This window comes from Callithrix jacchus, chromosome 5, assembly GCF_049354715.1.
Source record: "Callithrix jacchus isolate 240 chromosome 5, calJac240_pri, whole genome shotgun sequence".
Lineage (NCBI taxonomy): Eukaryota > Metazoa > Chordata > Mammalia > Primates > Cebidae > Callithrix > Callithrix jacchus.
This window is the reverse complement of record NC_133506.1, coordinates 26,918,134-26,935,647: the sequence shown is the minus strand read 5'-3', so window position 1 is coordinate 26,935,647 and position 17,514 is coordinate 26,918,134. Positions and strand designations below refer to the sequence as shown.

Sequence of the window (17,514 nt, the reverse complement as noted above, 5' to 3'; positions counted from 1 at the left end):
CAAACTGTTACTTATGTTACTTATTTTAAAGGTACACAATACAAACTTGCCTTTTTTTTTTTTTTTTTTTTTTGCTTACTCCCAAGCCGTGCCTCTCACAGAAGTCTATGGGATGAGGAGCCAGCAGGATGGTGCCCTTGAGGGAGATCGGGGGGCCGGGGGTCCTTAGATGCTGGTCAGGTTCTGCTTATCCAGGGTCTGGCACTTGTCCCACAAGTAAGCCTGCGGTGGAAACTTTCCAATGCATCCCTGAGTTTTGTGCTCTCTGAACATATGCTACACCTCAATACAAAGTTTACTTTGCAACCAAGGCAGAACAAAATACCCACTGCCTCTTAGAAAATAACAAAAACACTTTTGTATGTATGTACAGCCTGCAGAGAAGCACAATTCCAGAGACGCTGCTAGCACATGCAACACACACACACACACACACGCACACGCACAGACACATGTTATCACAGGAGGCTGCAACTGGACCGGCAGAGGGCCGAACTCCATCCCTGAACAGAATCGCTCTGCAGCTCCAATCTGCCACTCCCGAAAACATTTTTGAGCCTGGCAGTTAGCAGCTACTTTGAGAAACTGATTTTTCCATCCCAATAGGGAGAGAAGGTGGAGTTGGCTGTTGTTTTGAACTTCGGAGTAAGCTTCATCAAAAATAACAAACATAGGTTGCGCTGCCCGGACGGAGTTACGACAGATTTTTATATTTTTAAAAACAGCAGGTACTTACCTATTTGGTCTTCAGGGATCAGAGACTCGATGGGGGGGTCCAGCTCCGAGCTCTGAGACAAATAGTTCTTGACCTGGGTCATGAACTGCCGGATGGTCTGCAGCATGTCGGTGCTGGACACGTGGCATTCCTTGTTCTCCTGCAGGAAGCTCACGTAGTCCTGCACCAGGCACCCGAAGTAGGTGCATTTGTCCCGGGACAGCTCGGCGATCCTGCGGACCATCCGCTTCTCCGGGGTCATGAAGGAGCTGAACACCCCGCTCACCTTCTGCAGCTGGGACTTGACGAGCTTGGGCAGCACGAAGGAGCTGCTCCTTTTCTTTTTGGACTTGATGGGGGGCGCCATGGTCTCCTGGTCACTCTCCCCCTCGTAGTCCTCCAGGCTGCTGTTGGTGTCCGCCTCGTAGCCGAACAGAGGCATGCTCCGGTCGAACTCCAGCGAGTCAGAGGAGGAAGTGGAAATGCTCATGTCGCTCAGCCGCTGCCGGCCTCCATGGCACGGGGGCCGTGATTCAGAGCTGGGCGGCGGGGCGCTTGTGCAATCGCCCGGGGCGGCCTCAGGCGGGGCCCCACCTGGGCTGCCAGCTGCGCCCAGCTCCAGCTCCGGGCCCGCGCCCGGCCGGCCGCCGCCGCTCGAGGTTTTTGCGGCGCCCTCTGCTTCCAGAAAAGAAGCCTGCTTCTTCAGCCGGGGTGGAGGGATGGGAGTTGGTTTCGTTCCAGGCAGAGCTACGTTCCCATGTTTGTTATGGTTGACTGTTTCTGGCATGCTCGTCTGGGTTTCGGTCCTGGCCAGCCGAGGGCTTGTGTGCAGACTATTAATAGCGGGTGGCGGGGGCCTGGGTGGGGGGGACAGAGGCCGCTCCGTGCCATTCGCGTTGGGAGTCCTTGTGCTCGGCCGCTTCAGGCCTCCGCTGAGGTCCTGGCTGTGCACTTTCAAGAAAAGGGGATTAATAAAGCACAGGGCCCCGTTGGTCTGGCTGCACTCCAGCTCCGAAGGCGTCCTGGTTTTGATAGAATGCACTCCATTTATAAGGCAGAGCTGACGCAGGGAGGCAGGACAGACGCCGTCGGGGGAGAGGGGCCTGTGGGGAGGTGGAGGGTTCGGGGGCTTGCTGTCAGCTGGGGAGCTCCAGAAATCTGAAAGTCATTATCAGTGAACACAAGAATGTAAATACAGTACACTCGGACCATTCCTTCACAAATTAAAACAAGCACACTGCAGGACAAGGCGCGTCTTGCCGGGTGGGAGGGGGGGATGCGTTGTACTCGGGTTTACTGCATTCCTTTACTGGAAAGGGCAGAAAGGCTGCCAGGCCCAGCTGTGGGCCCATAGGAAGGCTCCAGGGGCCTGTCACCTTCAAAGCCCTGGAGAAATGGCGTGGCCAACGAAGGATTCCAGCTCTGCCTTTTCACAGGTAAGCAGGAAGGGGAAAAAAGAACTGGAATTGTTCCAGTATGAGCTCTAAAAAGGTCACCTCAAAAAAGGGGCTTCCTGACTTGCTTTACAAAAACTGAACCGGCTTCCAAAGCAACACCACCCTTTCCCAACAGCTTCTCCTGGGATGCCCTCCACGGTGCAGCTGCCGGCCAAGGAATGGGTCCTTGAAGTTCCCCGTCAATGGGCAGGACAGCAGCTGGGCCTGCGGGATGTTACACAATCTGCCCAGGGTTTTACACATTCAGCATTAAAACCACCGAAGGAGGAAAGCTACATTCATGGGTCCCATCAGCAGAAAAACCACAGCAAGCAGGCCCAACCATTCACCTTTGTGGTTTGGGGCCCTTACTCCCCGAGTCCTCTGTGATCTCCTCACCATGCTCATAAATATGCAATGCTCTGCAAAGTAATGCCGATTGCTTAGTCATCTGTGCTGCCTGCGCCTCCTCTTGCGGATGGGTCTCAGTGTTCCATATAAGTTGAGGGAGGTAGTGGTGTGATCAGTGGTGCCTGTTATAACTTCCATGTGGGTAGGTTTTTTTTTTTTTCCTTGGGATGGAGGGCAGTGGTGCTATTTTGCCTCATTGCAACAGCTCCCTCCCAGGTTCAAGCAATTCTCCTGCCTCAGCCTCCCAAGTAGCTGAGATTATAGATGCACGCCACCACGCCTGGCTAATTTTTGTATTTTTAGTAGTGATGGGGTTTCACCATGTTGACCAGGCTGGTCTTGAACTCCTGACTTCAGGTGATTCGCCTGCCTCAGCCTTCCAAAGTGCTGGGATTACAGGCGTGAGCCACTGCGCCTGGCCTGGAATAGGTTATTCTCTAACTCTAGCTATGCCTTGGCAGTGTCTTTCTTTCCCATGGACACAGAATGACTGGCCATGGGGGCACCGAGGAGAAGCTCTTTGGGATTCCTGGCCGTGCCTTGTCTGTGTGGTGACAGCTGTGTCATCTGCTTTAGGAAATCGATCCTGTATCCCTCCTTCTCTCTCCCTATTCCTGCCCTGTCCAACAAGAAAGCCAACAGCCACAGGTGACTATTGAGCACTTGAAGTTGGCTAGTGCAACGGAGGAAGTCAATATCAAATCCCATTCCCTGTCAACCAATTTAAATTTTAGATGCTCAGTTCAATTACTGGAAAACGTTTACGTATCTTGGGAACTTGGTTATGAGAATCTACTTTTTCAACTGTGAACTTAATGAAATCTAAATACAAACCATGTATTTCTGACAAACATTTTTCCTGAGTCGAGACGTGCTCTAAGTATAACATACACAGTGGGTTTCGATACGTGGTGTGACAAAAAGAATGTAAAACATTTCATACCTTGAAAATATTTTTATGTTGGTTACCTCTAGAAATTATAATGTTTTAGATATATTAAATGCAACAAAATAAATCATTACAATCAATTTAACCTGTGTGGCTGCCGGAAAATTTCAGATTACACGTAGATCCGCCTCATGTTCTAATGGCTAGCGCAGCATGTCTTGGAGAAGTTACTTCTCCCTCCTTTGAATCCTCTTAGACTTATACTGTCACAGCTGTAACACCTTTGTAAGGCTTTGTGCACTTAGTTCATGTGTATATGTGTCTCCCATATAAACTACAAACCTCATTGGCAGTGGGTAGGGGCACAGGGATTGAGAAGGAATCTGATTAACCTTTGAGTCCTTGGTCTGGGACACAGTGTCTGCCGCAAAGCAGACCCTCAAGAAATATCAGTCTGAGGAACAGTATTTTTATCGAGGCACAGAATTTTAAAATATGCTATCTCTACGCAAAGTGGATAATATGCACACTGATAATCACAACTTGAATATTTGTTCATTAGACTTCAGTCGCATCTAGTTAGCAGCCATTGGAAAAAAACTCTTTTCACCTCTCTCTTGGCATGCCACAAGCATTGTCCTTGACACTTTGGTTCTGCAGACTCAGCACTAAGTACACATTGCCTGTGGATCATCAAACCGGAGCTATGTGGACAGAGGTCACCAGAGAGAACTGAGACCCAGTACACATCTTCAAGAAGCCTAGAATCTAGTTGATAATATTGACTTCAGCAAGTATTTTAATCTTTCGCCAAAGGTATGCAGAACTTTGTTGCAAAAGAAGGCGCAAGTGTTAAATAGGGACGTTTCTATGGCCCGAGAGTTTTGCCAGGATTCTCTTTCTAAATCCCATTACCCAGTCTTGCCACCTGGCCACAAGAGGGCAGTTCTTCTACAGATACAATCTAAGTTTCACCGCTGAGAGCGGTGGCTCACACCTGTCATCCCAGCACTTTGGGAGATCAAAATGGGTGGATCACCTAAGGTCAGGATTTCGAAGCCTGGCCAACATGGTGAAACCCTGTCTCTACTAAACATACAAAAATTAGCCAGGCATGGTGGATGCACCTGTAATTCCAGCTACTTGGGAGGCTGAGATGGGAGGATTGCTTGAACCTGGGAGGCGGAGGTTGTGGTGAGCTGAGATCATACCACTGCACTCCAGCCTGGGTGACAGAATGAAGCTCCTTCTAAAAAAAAAAAATCTAAGTTTCAACAGAAGGGAATTCAAAGCTATGCCCAGGCTCCTCTCTGAGGCTCCCTCAGAAATGGCAGTTGCTTCAAAACAAGTTTTTTAAATTAAAAGAAAAATATGCCAAAGGACCAGCCTGGCCAATAGAGTGAAGGAAACCCTGTCTCTACTAAAAATAAGAAAAAAAAAAAAAATTAGCCGGGCATGGTGGTGGTGCATGTCTGTAATCCCAGCTACTTGGGAGGCTGAGGCAGAAGAATAGCTTGAACCTGGGAGGGGGAGGTTGCAGTGGGTTGAGATTGCACCACTGCACTCCAGCCTAGGTGACAGAGTGAGACTCCATCTCAAAAAAAAAAAATGCCAAAGGAGGAATACATATATCTTTTATGTGCTGGGTCAAGTATCACAGTGAGTGAAGTCCTTAAATATTAAGAGAATTTCATCCCTTGATCTAGGTGGAACATTTTTTGCAAAAGCTAAACCCACATAGATTCCTTCAGGGCAATGGGGAAAAGAAGTTAGAGTGGGCGAGATCCATTGTCCACCACTGTCCCGCAGAATCATGGGGACTTAGGGGACATCGGTAAAGAGGCAGGATGGGGAAGCAAGTAAGTACCCAGCTGCCAGAGCAGGGATCCACGACAGGCTTAGGACACGGCCCGGAACAGCAGAATGAGAACTGGACAGCAAGAGAGGAAGTGGAACAGGTGTTACTCTCGATTTCTGCGCCATCAAATTCCTTAAAGCACAGAAGTGCTGTCAATGCCCGTGTGCCCCTCAAAAAGAGAAACAATTATGCATGCCGGATGCACCACATTGGGTTTCCCTTTCAGTCAGGCTCTGTCTCTCCCCAGCAAGATGCCTCAGAAAGGGAAGACGCCAACACGTTACAGATGTTTGCATTAGAACGTCAACATTTTGGGTAGCCCAAACTCATTGATGGAGAAGCTGGGGACATTCAAGAGTTACCCCGGCAAACTCAGCACCAATCTTTCTGAGAGCTGGTTGACCATTAGATGTAGAAGAAGAATCTCAGAAACTGTGATTCAGGGAACACAGGGACCTGAAAGCTGAGTTTTTCCAGGAAGATGGGAATTATTTTTGACCATAGGTGTGTTTGATGGAGCAATGTAGCCTCAGCGAGCCCACCATTGATTCTGCTCCATGGATTCATTTTTAGATAGACCCAGGCAGGGGGCCCACACTTACTTAGTCCCATCTGGGCCAGTTCTTCCAGCTGAGCCTCCGACTTGGCTGTTGAAATGGCATAAGGCAACTTCAAGGTAAACGGCAGAACATCCCTGATTGCTCAGAAAAAGAGAGAATGTTTCTGATTACACGTCTGGTTTCTAACTCTTGTATGTATTTTCATCATAGAGATGTAGTTTAAACTGTTTAAAATGTCCTAAATAGACACCATCCCACACCAGCCAGAAGTTATCTTTCCTGGTGGTAGAACTGAACACTTACTATTCCTGTCTGTATTATCACACACAGGACAGGCGGAGAGAAAAGCCAGCACAGTCTGAGTATCAGAGTAGGGACCACATCGTCCTGCTCAGTAGCTAAAAGTCATGTAGAGTTTACATCGGAAATGCTGACACTGTTGGTAGATCTAGCATGCTTATAAAACAGTATGTACATATAATGTCTACAGCATGCTTATAAAACAGTATGTACATATAATGTCTACAGCACGCATATAAAACATTCACTACATGCACATGTGAATGTTGAGTCCAAACTGCCTGGGCAGGAATGTGGAATCCTAAACCAAGATGAATTAGCCCATTGCTTTACATATAGCAGGCTCTTGATGAATACCTGTTGGCTTGACTTATGAAATCTTCCAGTTGGAGCCCACACACTGGCCTTGGTGCGCTGGAGACAAAACTTTCTCCTGCGTTTGAAGGCAGAGCTTCTTTAACTTTAAAGTGCAGACAGCTGGGCACAGTAGCTCATGCCTGTAATCCTAGCACTCTGGGAGACCGAGGCGGGTAGATCACCTTAGGTCAGGAGTTCAAGACCAGCCTGGCCAACATGGTGAAACCCCATCTTAAAAAAATAAAAAATAAAGTGCAGATGGATGCCCAGGGTCTTGTTATACTGCATACTCCAATTCCAGAGATCCGGGAGGGACTGGAGAGCTGACATTTCTGCCAGGCTCTTAGAGGGTGCTGATGCTGCTAGATCCTGGACTGGGCTTTGAAAAGGAAAGCAAGTCTAAGGCCTCTCATGCCAACAACCCCAGCACCCAAGCAGCATGGCACCATGTGCAGATGACAAACACACAGGACAGAGAGAGCAACAGACCCAACAGGAGGGAGCCCAGCCAGCATCAGGGGCCTGCCACAGCCATAGGCCATGACTTGCTTTCTTGGAAAGGGCAAAGGCAGACTTAAACATGTGCTCATGTTCATATACAAGGGTTAGGACCATGCTCTAAGCACTGGCAAACTCCCCGCAGGGCAAAGCACAACACTGTCCTGACGCAGGCAGAAAGTGCTTTTGAATGAATGAACGAATATTCAATAACTATGACTTACTCGAAAGGAGTTTTGAATGGTGGTAATGGTCTTACAAACAAAGAATTATTCATTCATTTATTCCACAGATGTTAATGATCATCTGCGATGTGCCAGACATTGCATCAGGGGTTGGGAACAAAACAGATAGAAGTCCCTGCCTTCATGGAGCTGCATGTCAGGGGACACCGACAGACAATAAACAGATACACAATTTACAGAATCTAGGAGAAGGAGATGCAAGACATGGCTGAAAGTGAGGCAGGAAAGGAAACAGTGTTTGAGTGTGAAGGTGGCCAGGCAGGGCTTCTTGAGCAGACAGCATTTGACTGAAGATCTGATGGTGGTCAAGAGGTAAATCATGAAGGGAAGCACCTTCCAGGCAGAGTGAGCAGCAGGTGCAAAGGCCCTGGGGTGGGGGAGGGCCTGGCATGGCTGGAGAACAGTAAGGAGGCCACTGTGGCTGGGAGGTGCTCGTAAGGAACAAAACTTGGAACTCCTGCCTGTATTTTGTCATCATGAGATGTGCTGAGAATTTCCACTGACAATAACGATACCAAGCAACCTATTGTTTAGAGTAAAATTAGGCAACGTTCTTGGGTGAACCAGATTAAATCTGCACGACTGGAGAATTTTGGAGCCATGGAAGCTGTTGACAGTGAATAGCAAATCAGTCAGTGAAAAGAACAAAACGAGAATGTTTGACACTGTACTGTTGTGCTCATGTAAAGCCAGGAGACTGCTCTTCTTGGGGGTCAGGCTCAGAGCACCTCCTCCTTCCAGGAGACCTTTTACCTGTCCTCAAGTGTTGCGAACACCCCCTTTGCTTGTCCACTTGTGTCTGCTTGAGATGAAGCAGGCAGCACTGCAGGGGATGGCTACGTCTGTAATAGCTGCTGCCTGACCTGGCAGGGCGGCAACCCTGATGATAATCTCAAATGAAGATTAATGGGAACCAGAACCTTGTAACACCAAACTAGCCTGTAAATATGTGTTTGTATGGCTGGATCAACTTAATTAAAATCTACTTTCCTCAGACAATTTGCGGGGAAAGCTGCACACATCAAGACCAACCTATGTTTATATTAGCTTTTACCTTGCCCAGTACAGTACTGGAGCTTAAACATCACAGGATTTGTTTGGGTTTTTCTTAATGATATATGACAGGAAGCCATACCTGTCCTTGGTTAATGGATGGTTTCAGGCTTTGATCTACTAGAAAATTAGAGGTTGTATATGCATCCTCCCCCACTGTGCCAACCAGGGTGTATCCTACCATCTTCACACACACACATGCACACACACACACATACACGCACACACACGCACCCCCACACACGCGCACACACACATGCGCACACACACATACACACATGCGCGCGCGCACACATGCACACACACATGCACGCACACACATGCACACACACGGGGAGACATTCTCACTTACATCCTATTAAAGAAAGGAGCCTCAATTCTAAAGCTTGCATAACAAACTAAAGCCATCATCTTAGATATAAATGTTTCACCCAAGTTAAACCATGTGCAGTCTAGAATTATTTTGTTTCACTTTGCTCTATATGTAGATTTCTAAAAGGGAAGGGACGAAGATCATCGAGCCACTACTGTTACATTGCAGAAGGCACTGTAACTCATGTGGGGCCTGGAACAGCCCCGGGAGGAAGCCACGATGCCCCATTCTGTGGATTAGGAGCAGGTGACAACGCAGTCAAGTGACGTCCGGAGGACAGCCTCGCAGCACTAATGGAGGTGAAGTGAGGGTTGAAATCTAGGTGTGTTGGACCCCAAGGTCTATGAAGCTGAATGGTATGGTGGGAAAATAGGGACTTTGGCAGGAAGGCAGGCCTGGGTTCAAGTCCTGTAACTGTCACTTACTGATGGAATGACTGTGGGCATGTGCTTCACTCCTCCTGCCTCAGTGTTTTCATCATCCTAATTTACAGAGTTGCCATGAGGATTAGAGATACATATATATGGTGCCTAGCATAGATATAGAAGACCCCTAAAATTATTATTTCCTCTATTCCTCTATTCTGGTCTGAGGACCAGCAGCAATAGCCTCATCCCCTGTCCAGGGGGATGAGGGAGCCTGGTGGAAATGCAAAATCTCAGGTACCGCCCCAGACCCACTGAATCTGATTCTGCATTTTAACAAGACCCCAAATGGCTCTTGTACTCTCACTACCACGCTGATGACACCAAATCACCAGAGCGCCGCCAGGCATTGTGGGTGAAGGTGTGCAGTCGCTGTTTGTATTGTCAATGACGCTTTTCAGTGAGCCTTCCCAATATGGCAAATCCTATGTTTATTGATTCGTGAATTCTCTTATGCAATGCATATTTGCATATGTGTGCTGTGTGAAACACCAGAACCAACAATCCAATCACTTTCTTTACTTGAATATATTTATATACTAACAGCCAACTAAAAGATGTCACAAATATTCTTGCAACACTGGGCAAATCAACCACCAATTGCCAAGAACATAGATGAGTAGCAGAGAAAGAGAAGCAAAAACATCCAATATCTTTGCATTTTGGAACAAATGGGGAAATTAATCCTGGCCTTCCTAGCTGCAAAACATCTGTGCTGGAGTTTTCCTGTGAGCACCTTATGTTGGGATCATGCTTTATAGTTTACAAGGCTTTCTATACCTTATCTCCTTGCATCTTCAAACAGTACTGGACAGCAGGGACTCCAGTGTGCCACGAACACTGATGCTATCTTTTCTATGCTATTGCCAAATGTTGCTTTGTAGGTGTAATGATTTTTCCACAAGAACTTCACAATTACCAAAAAGCAAATTGTGAAGAGTAAATAGTAACTGACATCATCTCTGGCCAGCATGTTAGCATTGAGACCTACTCCTCCACCTGGTTGGCTTTAGGCCTGGTCTGGCCTAACCAGGTGTGGTTGCCCGTGTGTGTGTGTGTGTGTGTGTGTGTGCGCGTGTGTGTGTGTGTGTGTGTTGGGAGCTGTGCTTCTGCACCAGCCTCCTCTTTTTGGGCAGCACATTTCCTTACACAGGCTTAAGGGATCCTGCCCAAATCATGGCAGGCAGATGGCATCCCCTTGGGTGGTGCTCCCAGGTACTGGTCCCATTCTCAGTGAGGCCCTCATTTTTGTCCGGCTGGTGAGCAGCACTGAATTCCTCCTCTGGAAGTGCCTCCCCTTCCTCAGGCCATTTATTGTGTAGCTTCAGTCGACCTGGATACTTCAGGGAGTAAAGAGTTTAGTGCCTCCTGGCCAGGCACGGCGGTTCACGCCTGTAATCCCAGCACTTTGGGAGGCTGAGGTGGGCAGATTGCCTGAGGTCAGGAGTTCAAGACCAGTCTGGCCAATATGGTGAAACCCTGTCTGTACTAAAAATATAAAAATTAGCCAGGCATGGCGGTGCACGCCTGTAAGCCCAGCTACTCAGGAGGCTAAGGCAGGAGATTCACTTAAACCCGGAAGGTAGAGGTTGCAGTGAGCCGAGATTGCGCCATTGCACCTTGCACCCCAGCTTGGGCAACAAAAGCGAAACTCTGTCTCAAAAAAAAAAAAATAAAAAAGAAAAGAAAAGAAAGAGCATAATGCCTTCTACACTCTGGCAGAGTCTAGTCAACAGGTGCTCAGTCTTTGAGAAACAACATGATCCTTAAATTAAAATAAACCAAGCCAAACCTAAATAAACTCCCCAGCCTATATGTGTAATAGCTGTGAGAAGTGATCTTTAAAAGCATCCTAATAATAAGTTAACCTGTCTCTGCCATATCAGCTGCCATGGACAGACAGAGAAGAAAAGGAGGCCGATTGAGCTCAGTCCTGTAACAGGAGGCAATGCCAGTCCCTGCAGAATGCCAGTCCCCACAGATAACAAGAATTTTGATTCTTAATTACTGAAAAAACACTTAATGTGGAAAAACTGTTATTGCTAGAAAGAAAAAAATGGAAAAAAAAAAAAAAAGAAAAGAAAGCCTTTCACAATGCACACCCTGTTGACTCTGGTTAATATTCTGATTTTGGGCCAGGTGCAGTGTTCACGTCTGTAATCCCAGCACTTTGGGAGGCTGAGGCGGATGGATCGCCTGAGGTCAGGAGTTGGAGACCAGCCTGGCCAACATGGCAAAACCGCGTCTCTACTAAAATTACAAAAAATTAGTCAGGTGTGGGGGCAGGCACCTGCAGTCTCAGCCACTCGGGAGGCTGAGGTGTGAGAATCACTTGAACCTGGGAGACAGAGGTTGCAGTGAGCTGAGATTGTGTCACTGCACTCCAGCCTGGGCAACAGAGCGAGACTCTGTCTCAAAAAAAAAAAAAAAAAAAATGATGATTTTGGACTTAACATCCTGTAGGACAAAACAGTTGCTTTGGTTATGAAAAGGACATGAGCACCTAGTCAGCCTGAAGGACAAGACTGATGGGCTGGTTGAAGGAACCCATGTTTGTAGAATGAACTCCATCCCTTGCAGAGTTTTCAGAAGCATTACCATGAACCTTTCAATGTCACAGGTTTGCATGCACAGTCTCTTTCTGTGTGAATGTGTGTGTGCCCATGTGTGTACGTGTGTGTGCGTGTGCCTATATGTGCGCATGTGTGCATGTATGTGTGTGTTTCCTGATGATGGGTCTGGCTGAAAGGAGCCTTGGGAGTAGCTTGAAGAAATAATCATATGAAGGAGAATTTATGTCTGGAGGGCCTGGGGGAGTTGTTTTGACTTGAAGCCTGGCATGGTGAGAACTTGGTGAACCTGTTTACTTGGTGAAAATTTTACTGAAGTAGCCAGTCTTATTCCACCAACATCAATTAGGTGCCCAGCCTTCTAGATCCTTCAAGAAACCTCAGGTTAATTATATCCCACACACCGAGCAGAGCCTTGAAACCATATGAGAAGAAGAGGCCTTACCTGCTGATGCAGTAGAAAGCAATGAGCCGGAATAAATCTGCAAAACTGATTCCTGAGCCTTCCAGGGAAAAGGCTGGAAAAGAGATTTCAGAAACCAGCTGAGTGTCCCTGAGCACGTTCTGGGACAGGAAGGGCCCCCTAACACCACGTGCGTGGGACCATCTTGGTACTCTCTAACAAACTACTGTGGAGCTTATCAGAACCAGCTGTGCAGAGGAGGCATATCAGCCAGCAGCTGCCGGTAAACAGTCGCTGACCTGGAAGTTCATCACTTGACTCACGCCAAGCACATGCTCCAGTGCTTGGTAAACAGGCCAGGACAGACTTGAGTTGCACAATTGCTTTTTTTTTTTTTTTTTTTTTGTAACTTCAGAACACAAAGGGCAGGGGACAAGGGGCCAACCTGTCTGGATTGTATCAGCACAGGACAGGGCTCGGGGAACACCAAGACCCCTACTCCCCTCAATCTCGTGACCCTCCTGGGACGCACATGTCCTGGGTCACTCCTTTTAGCCATAACAGAGCACCTGTGATAAAGGCATAGGGCAGAAAGAATGCAGAACTGGGAGGATACAATGAGGTTCCCCGAAATCAACTTTTGGTTAAATTCAACATGAAGGATTCTCAAACCGGCCAGGCATGGTAGCCCATGCCTATAATCTCAGCACTTTGGGAGGCCAAGGAGGGAGGATCTCTTGAACCCAGGAGTCTGAGACCAGCCTGGGCATTACAGACTCTCTCTCTCTCTCTCTCTCTCTCTCTTTCACATTTTTTTAAAGAAAGATTCTAAAACCCATTTACTTGAAATGTTGTTCCTTGTTCCACCCTGTTCCAGTGTACAAATTTTGTAACACAGAAGACATGTTCTGGGCAGGGCATGGTGGTTCATGCCTGTAATCCCAGCACTTTGTGAGGCCAAGACGGGAAGATCACCGGAGGTCAGGAAATTGAGACCAGGCCGGCCAACATGGTGAAACCCCGAATCTACCAAAAATATAAAAGTTAGCCAGGTACAATGGCATGCACCTGTAATCCCAGCTACTCGGGAGGCTGAGGCAGGAGAATCGCTTGAACCTGGGTGGCAGAGGTTGCAGTGAGCCGAGATCGAGCCACTGCACCCCAGCCTGGGTGACAGAGTGAGATTCTGTCTCAAAAAAAGAAAAAAAGAAGACACGTTCTGGCAAGATAGTGTGGACAGTGTGGCATTTTGCACATCTTCCAAATGCTGGAGCAGCAAGTGGTCTGACTTCGAATAATCATGACTTTGCCAGCCAGCCCTCATGCTGCCTTAGCTGAGCAACGCACATTGTTATTCCTCAAAACATTCCAAGTCTTCTCAGTTTTATGAAGATTTCCTCAGTCTGATGCATTTCTTCTCATTCTGTACCCTCAGTAATTTTGCTTATTTGCTTGTTTCTTTTTTTTGAGATGGAGTTTTGCTCTTGTTGCCCAGGCTAGAGTGCAGTGGTGCAGTCGGCTCACTGCAACCTCCACCTCCCGGGTTCAAGGGGTTCTCCTGCCTCAACCTCCCAAGTAGCTGGGATTACAGGCATGTACCACTACGCCTGGCTAATTTTGTGTTTTTAGTAGAGATGCGGTTTCTCCATGTTGGTCAGGCTGGTCTTGAACTCCTGACTTCAGGTGATCCTCCTGCCTCGGCCTCCCAAAGTGCTGGGATTACAGGTGTGAGCCTGCTCCTGGTCACTTACCTTCTTTTTTGTATTATTTTGGTAATGAATTCTGTAGCCCCCCCCCTAAAAAAAATCTGTATCTCTACACAAATACCATCACAGACACACAGAAACAACACATGTGTGTCACAATCTGTAGAGTTAAGTAGGAGGGAACTGATTTGGAGTAGGTTAGCTTCTCCAAGCCTCAATTTTCTCATCTGGAAAATGGACTCTAAACAGGACTTTCCTTGTCTCCCACAAGGATGGTAGGGGAAACTGATTTTTTTTTTTTTTTTTAGACAGAGTTCTGCTCTTGTTACCCAGGCTGGAGTGCAATGGCGCGATCTTGACTCACTGCAACCTCCACCTCCTGGGTTCAAGCAATTCTCCTGCCTCAGCCTCCCGAGTAGCTGGGACTACAGGTGCGCGCCACTGCGCCCAGCTAATTTTTGTATTTTTAGTAGAGATGGGGTTTCACCATGTTGACCATGATGGTCTCAATCTCTTGACCTTGTGATCCACCCGCCTTGGCCTCCCAAAGTGCTGGGATTACAGGCGTGAGCCACCGCGCCCAGCCTGGGAACCTGAAATTTTAAAAAATGAAATAATTTCTGTGAAAGCACAGTATCCAAATATGAGGTGGTGTTTATTACTAAGCTGTTTATAAGTTATGACAAAATATCTGAATATTATTTATGCATTTATTTATTTGAGACAGAGTCTTGCTTTGTTGCCCAGGCTGGAGTGCAGTGGTTTGATCTTGGCTCACTGCAACCTCTGCCTCCTGGGTTCAAGGGATTCTCCTGCCTCAGCCTCCCTAGCAGCCGGGATTACAGGCTTGCGCCACCACTCCTGGCTAATTTTGGTGTTTTTAGTAGAGACGGGGTTTCACCATGTCCCCTGGTTCCATGCCCAGGCTGGTCTGGAACCCCTGACCTCGAGTGATCCGCCCGCCGCAGCCTCCCTGAATGTTCTTATAGCAAGTCCTTCCTTCACCTCAATGCACAGAGAAGACAAACAGGCCCTGCTGGGAAGCATTGCAGGCCTGTGGTAACCGGTTATGACCAGGCTAATGCTTTGTTTAAACAAGCTCTTTCAACCATTTGAAGTCACCTGGAGAGGATTAGGGAAGTGATATTGGCCTTGTCAAATTATGGAGGAAAATCCTTTGGCCACAAGGACCTCGATGAACAGCCAGGAAGCTTCCACACACACTGCCCACGCTTCTGGAAGAGGAGAGGCAGTGGCTTCCGACCAACACATCCATTGTGCTCCACTTTGGACATTAGGAGGATTTAAAAACCAGTTAGAACTGTGACTTCTTGCCTCGTGGACTTGTTTTTTTGTTTTTGTTTTTGTTTTTTTTTGAGATGGACTTTCTCTCTTGTTGCCCAGGCTGGAGTGCTATGGCACGATCTCGGCTCACTGCAACCTCCACCTCCCAGGTTCAAGCTATTCTCCTGCCTCAACCTCTGGAGTAGCTGGGATTACAGGCACCCACTACCACGCCCGGCTAACTTTTGTATTTTTAGTAGAGATGGAGTTTCACCTTTTTGGCCAGGCTGGTCTCGAACTCCCGATCTCAGGTGATCCACCCACCTTCGCCTCCCAAAGTGCTAGGATTACAGGCGTGAGCCACCGTGCCCAGCCTGTTTTTTCATTTTTAAGACACGGTCTGGCCAGGCACGGTGGCTCACCCGTGTAATCCAGGAGATAGAGACCATTCTAGCTAACATGGCGAAACCCTGTCTCTACTAAGAATACAAAAAATTAGCCAGATGTGGTGGCATGCGCCTGTAGTCTCAGCTACTTGGGAGGCTGAGGTAGGAGAATCGCTTGAACCCGAGAGGCAGAGGCTGCAGTGAGCCGAGATCGCACCATTGCACTCCAGCCTGGGTGATAAGAGTGAAACTTTGTCTCAAAAAAAAAATAAGACACAAAGACACAGTCTGGCTTTGTCGCCCAGGCTGGAGTGCAGTGGCATGATCACAGCTCACTGTGCTCAGGTGATCTCACCTCAGCCTCCTCAGTAGCTGGGACTACAGGCATGTGCCACCATGCCTGGCTAATTGTGTGTGTGTGTGTGTGTGTGTGTGTGTGTGTATGTGTAGAGACAGAGTTTTGCCATGTTGCCCAGGCTAGTCTTAAACTCCTGAGCTCAAGCAACCTTCTGGCCTTGGCCTCCCAAAGTGCTAGGATTACAGGTATGAGCCATGGTGCCCAGCCTCTTGCAGACTTTCAAAAGCCAATTCAGAATTACCTAATATAAAGTCATTATCAATTCACCTAGCACATTATTAAGTCAATATGAATTCATTACCTTTCAAACAGTGGGTTTGCAATGTACCTTCTGGGTGCATCCTAATGTATTTACATTATTGGCTGGGTTCTGCCTGCTCATGTGCCTTTCGGGGGGAGGTTTCTCCCTGGTATCCATGACTTTGTGGCCTTGTGAGATCAGGTTGACAGTTGAGCCAGAGGCGGATCACAGACAGCCTGGCAAGTTTTACCCTCCACTGACAGTTAAAGGTCATTTGGCTCAGCAAGACTGTGCCCTCCCGGCTGAGTAGAATCTCACCTCAGCCCTGAAACTGACCTCCATCTACACCTTCAGCTTCTCCAAATGCAGGAGGCAAGGTGATGGGAAATCGGGAAGCCAGTGGGAATCCCAGGCTCCGTCTGGCTTCTGAGCTCTCTCCTCCTGGCCTGCTCCTCCCACTGCTCACCCGAGGTTCCCAGGGAAGCCTCCTCCCCGTGGATGTGCAGAGTCATCTTCCGATCCCTTCTTGGAGGCTGGCAGTACATCAGAACTGCGTGTTCCTTTTTTTATTTAAAACTTGGCCTCCCGACACTTCACATTTCCAATGACCGATCGCGGAACAGCAGAAAGAGAATCAACACTGCTCTCCCTTCAAAATGTTCGCCGAAAGGTCGGATTCTGCCTCTGATTAGCTGCGTTTCATAGAAGACTGAACAGCGATTGTCTGGAGGGAACAGGTCTGCTCGGGGATTATTTATTCATGAAGATGTGCAAACACAAGCCTTAGCATTAGATACCATGAAAGGGCTCTCTCACTACAGCCTCCCTGCAAACCCAGTCATCAGCAAACCCGGGAACTGAATTCATGACCCAGTTAACTGAGTAGGGGGAGTGGAAGTCAGCCTCTGTTAGCACCCCACCGTATGCCATGCAGTAGGCTGCACACTTTACATTCAGGTTGTTTGACTCGTTAACAACTCAAAGGTTACCATCACCCCATTATACAGACAAGAAAACTGAGGCTCCTGGAGTAGGTTACCTGCCCTAGTCATTCACAGCCAAAACTCAGACCCATGTCTGCCCATCTCAAAACCAGAGCTCCTTCCATTCCCACTCCCCACAGAGCCTCGCGGCCCTCACGTCAGTCAGGACCTGGGCATCCAAGGACCACTTACTGTATGTGCTTTCCTTTATGGCAAATTCCTTGAGTGGGGCCCCAAATTCACAGGGCAGGCGGAGGGAGAGGACTTTCTTCTGCATTTTCGTAGACTTATGAACCAGGAAGATCTAGTGGCGAGAAAAGAAATACAAGCTTTAGGAAACATCCAGAATGGTGGAAACCAAGCATCTGATTTTCCTCACACCCGATGAATAGCACCCCTTCATATCCAAACTGCGTGGGTCCGTGCAGGAAACTCTCCTATCATAGAAAGGGGTGCTCAGAAC

The 17,514-nt window shown here is 47.9% G+C and overlaps 1 protein-coding gene across 9 annotated transcripts in view; it reads right to left on the bottom strand.

Moving 5' to 3' along the window:
- RIN2 (Ras and Rab interactor 2) overlaps positions 1–17,514 on the bottom strand; it is a 252,358-nt gene that overhangs the window by 26,961 nt on the left and 207,883 nt on the right. For 8 of the 9 annotated variants that reach the window (XM_078371480.1, XM_054255260.2, XM_002747482.8 and 5 more), the window contains 4 exons: positions 17,244–17,355; positions 12,136–12,208; positions 5,912–6,003; positions 737–1,873 (listed from right to left, as the gene is read on the bottom strand). In XM_078371480.1, the coding sequence (XP_078227606.1) occupies positions 737–1,873; positions 5,912–6,003; positions 12,136–12,208; positions 17,244–17,355 (1,414 nt within the window). Of the gene's footprint in view, positions 1–736; positions 1,874–5,911; positions 6,004–12,135; positions 12,209–16,534; positions 17,356–17,514 lie in introns of all 9 variants that reach the window. The other variant, XM_054255261.2, reaches the window with a different exon arrangement.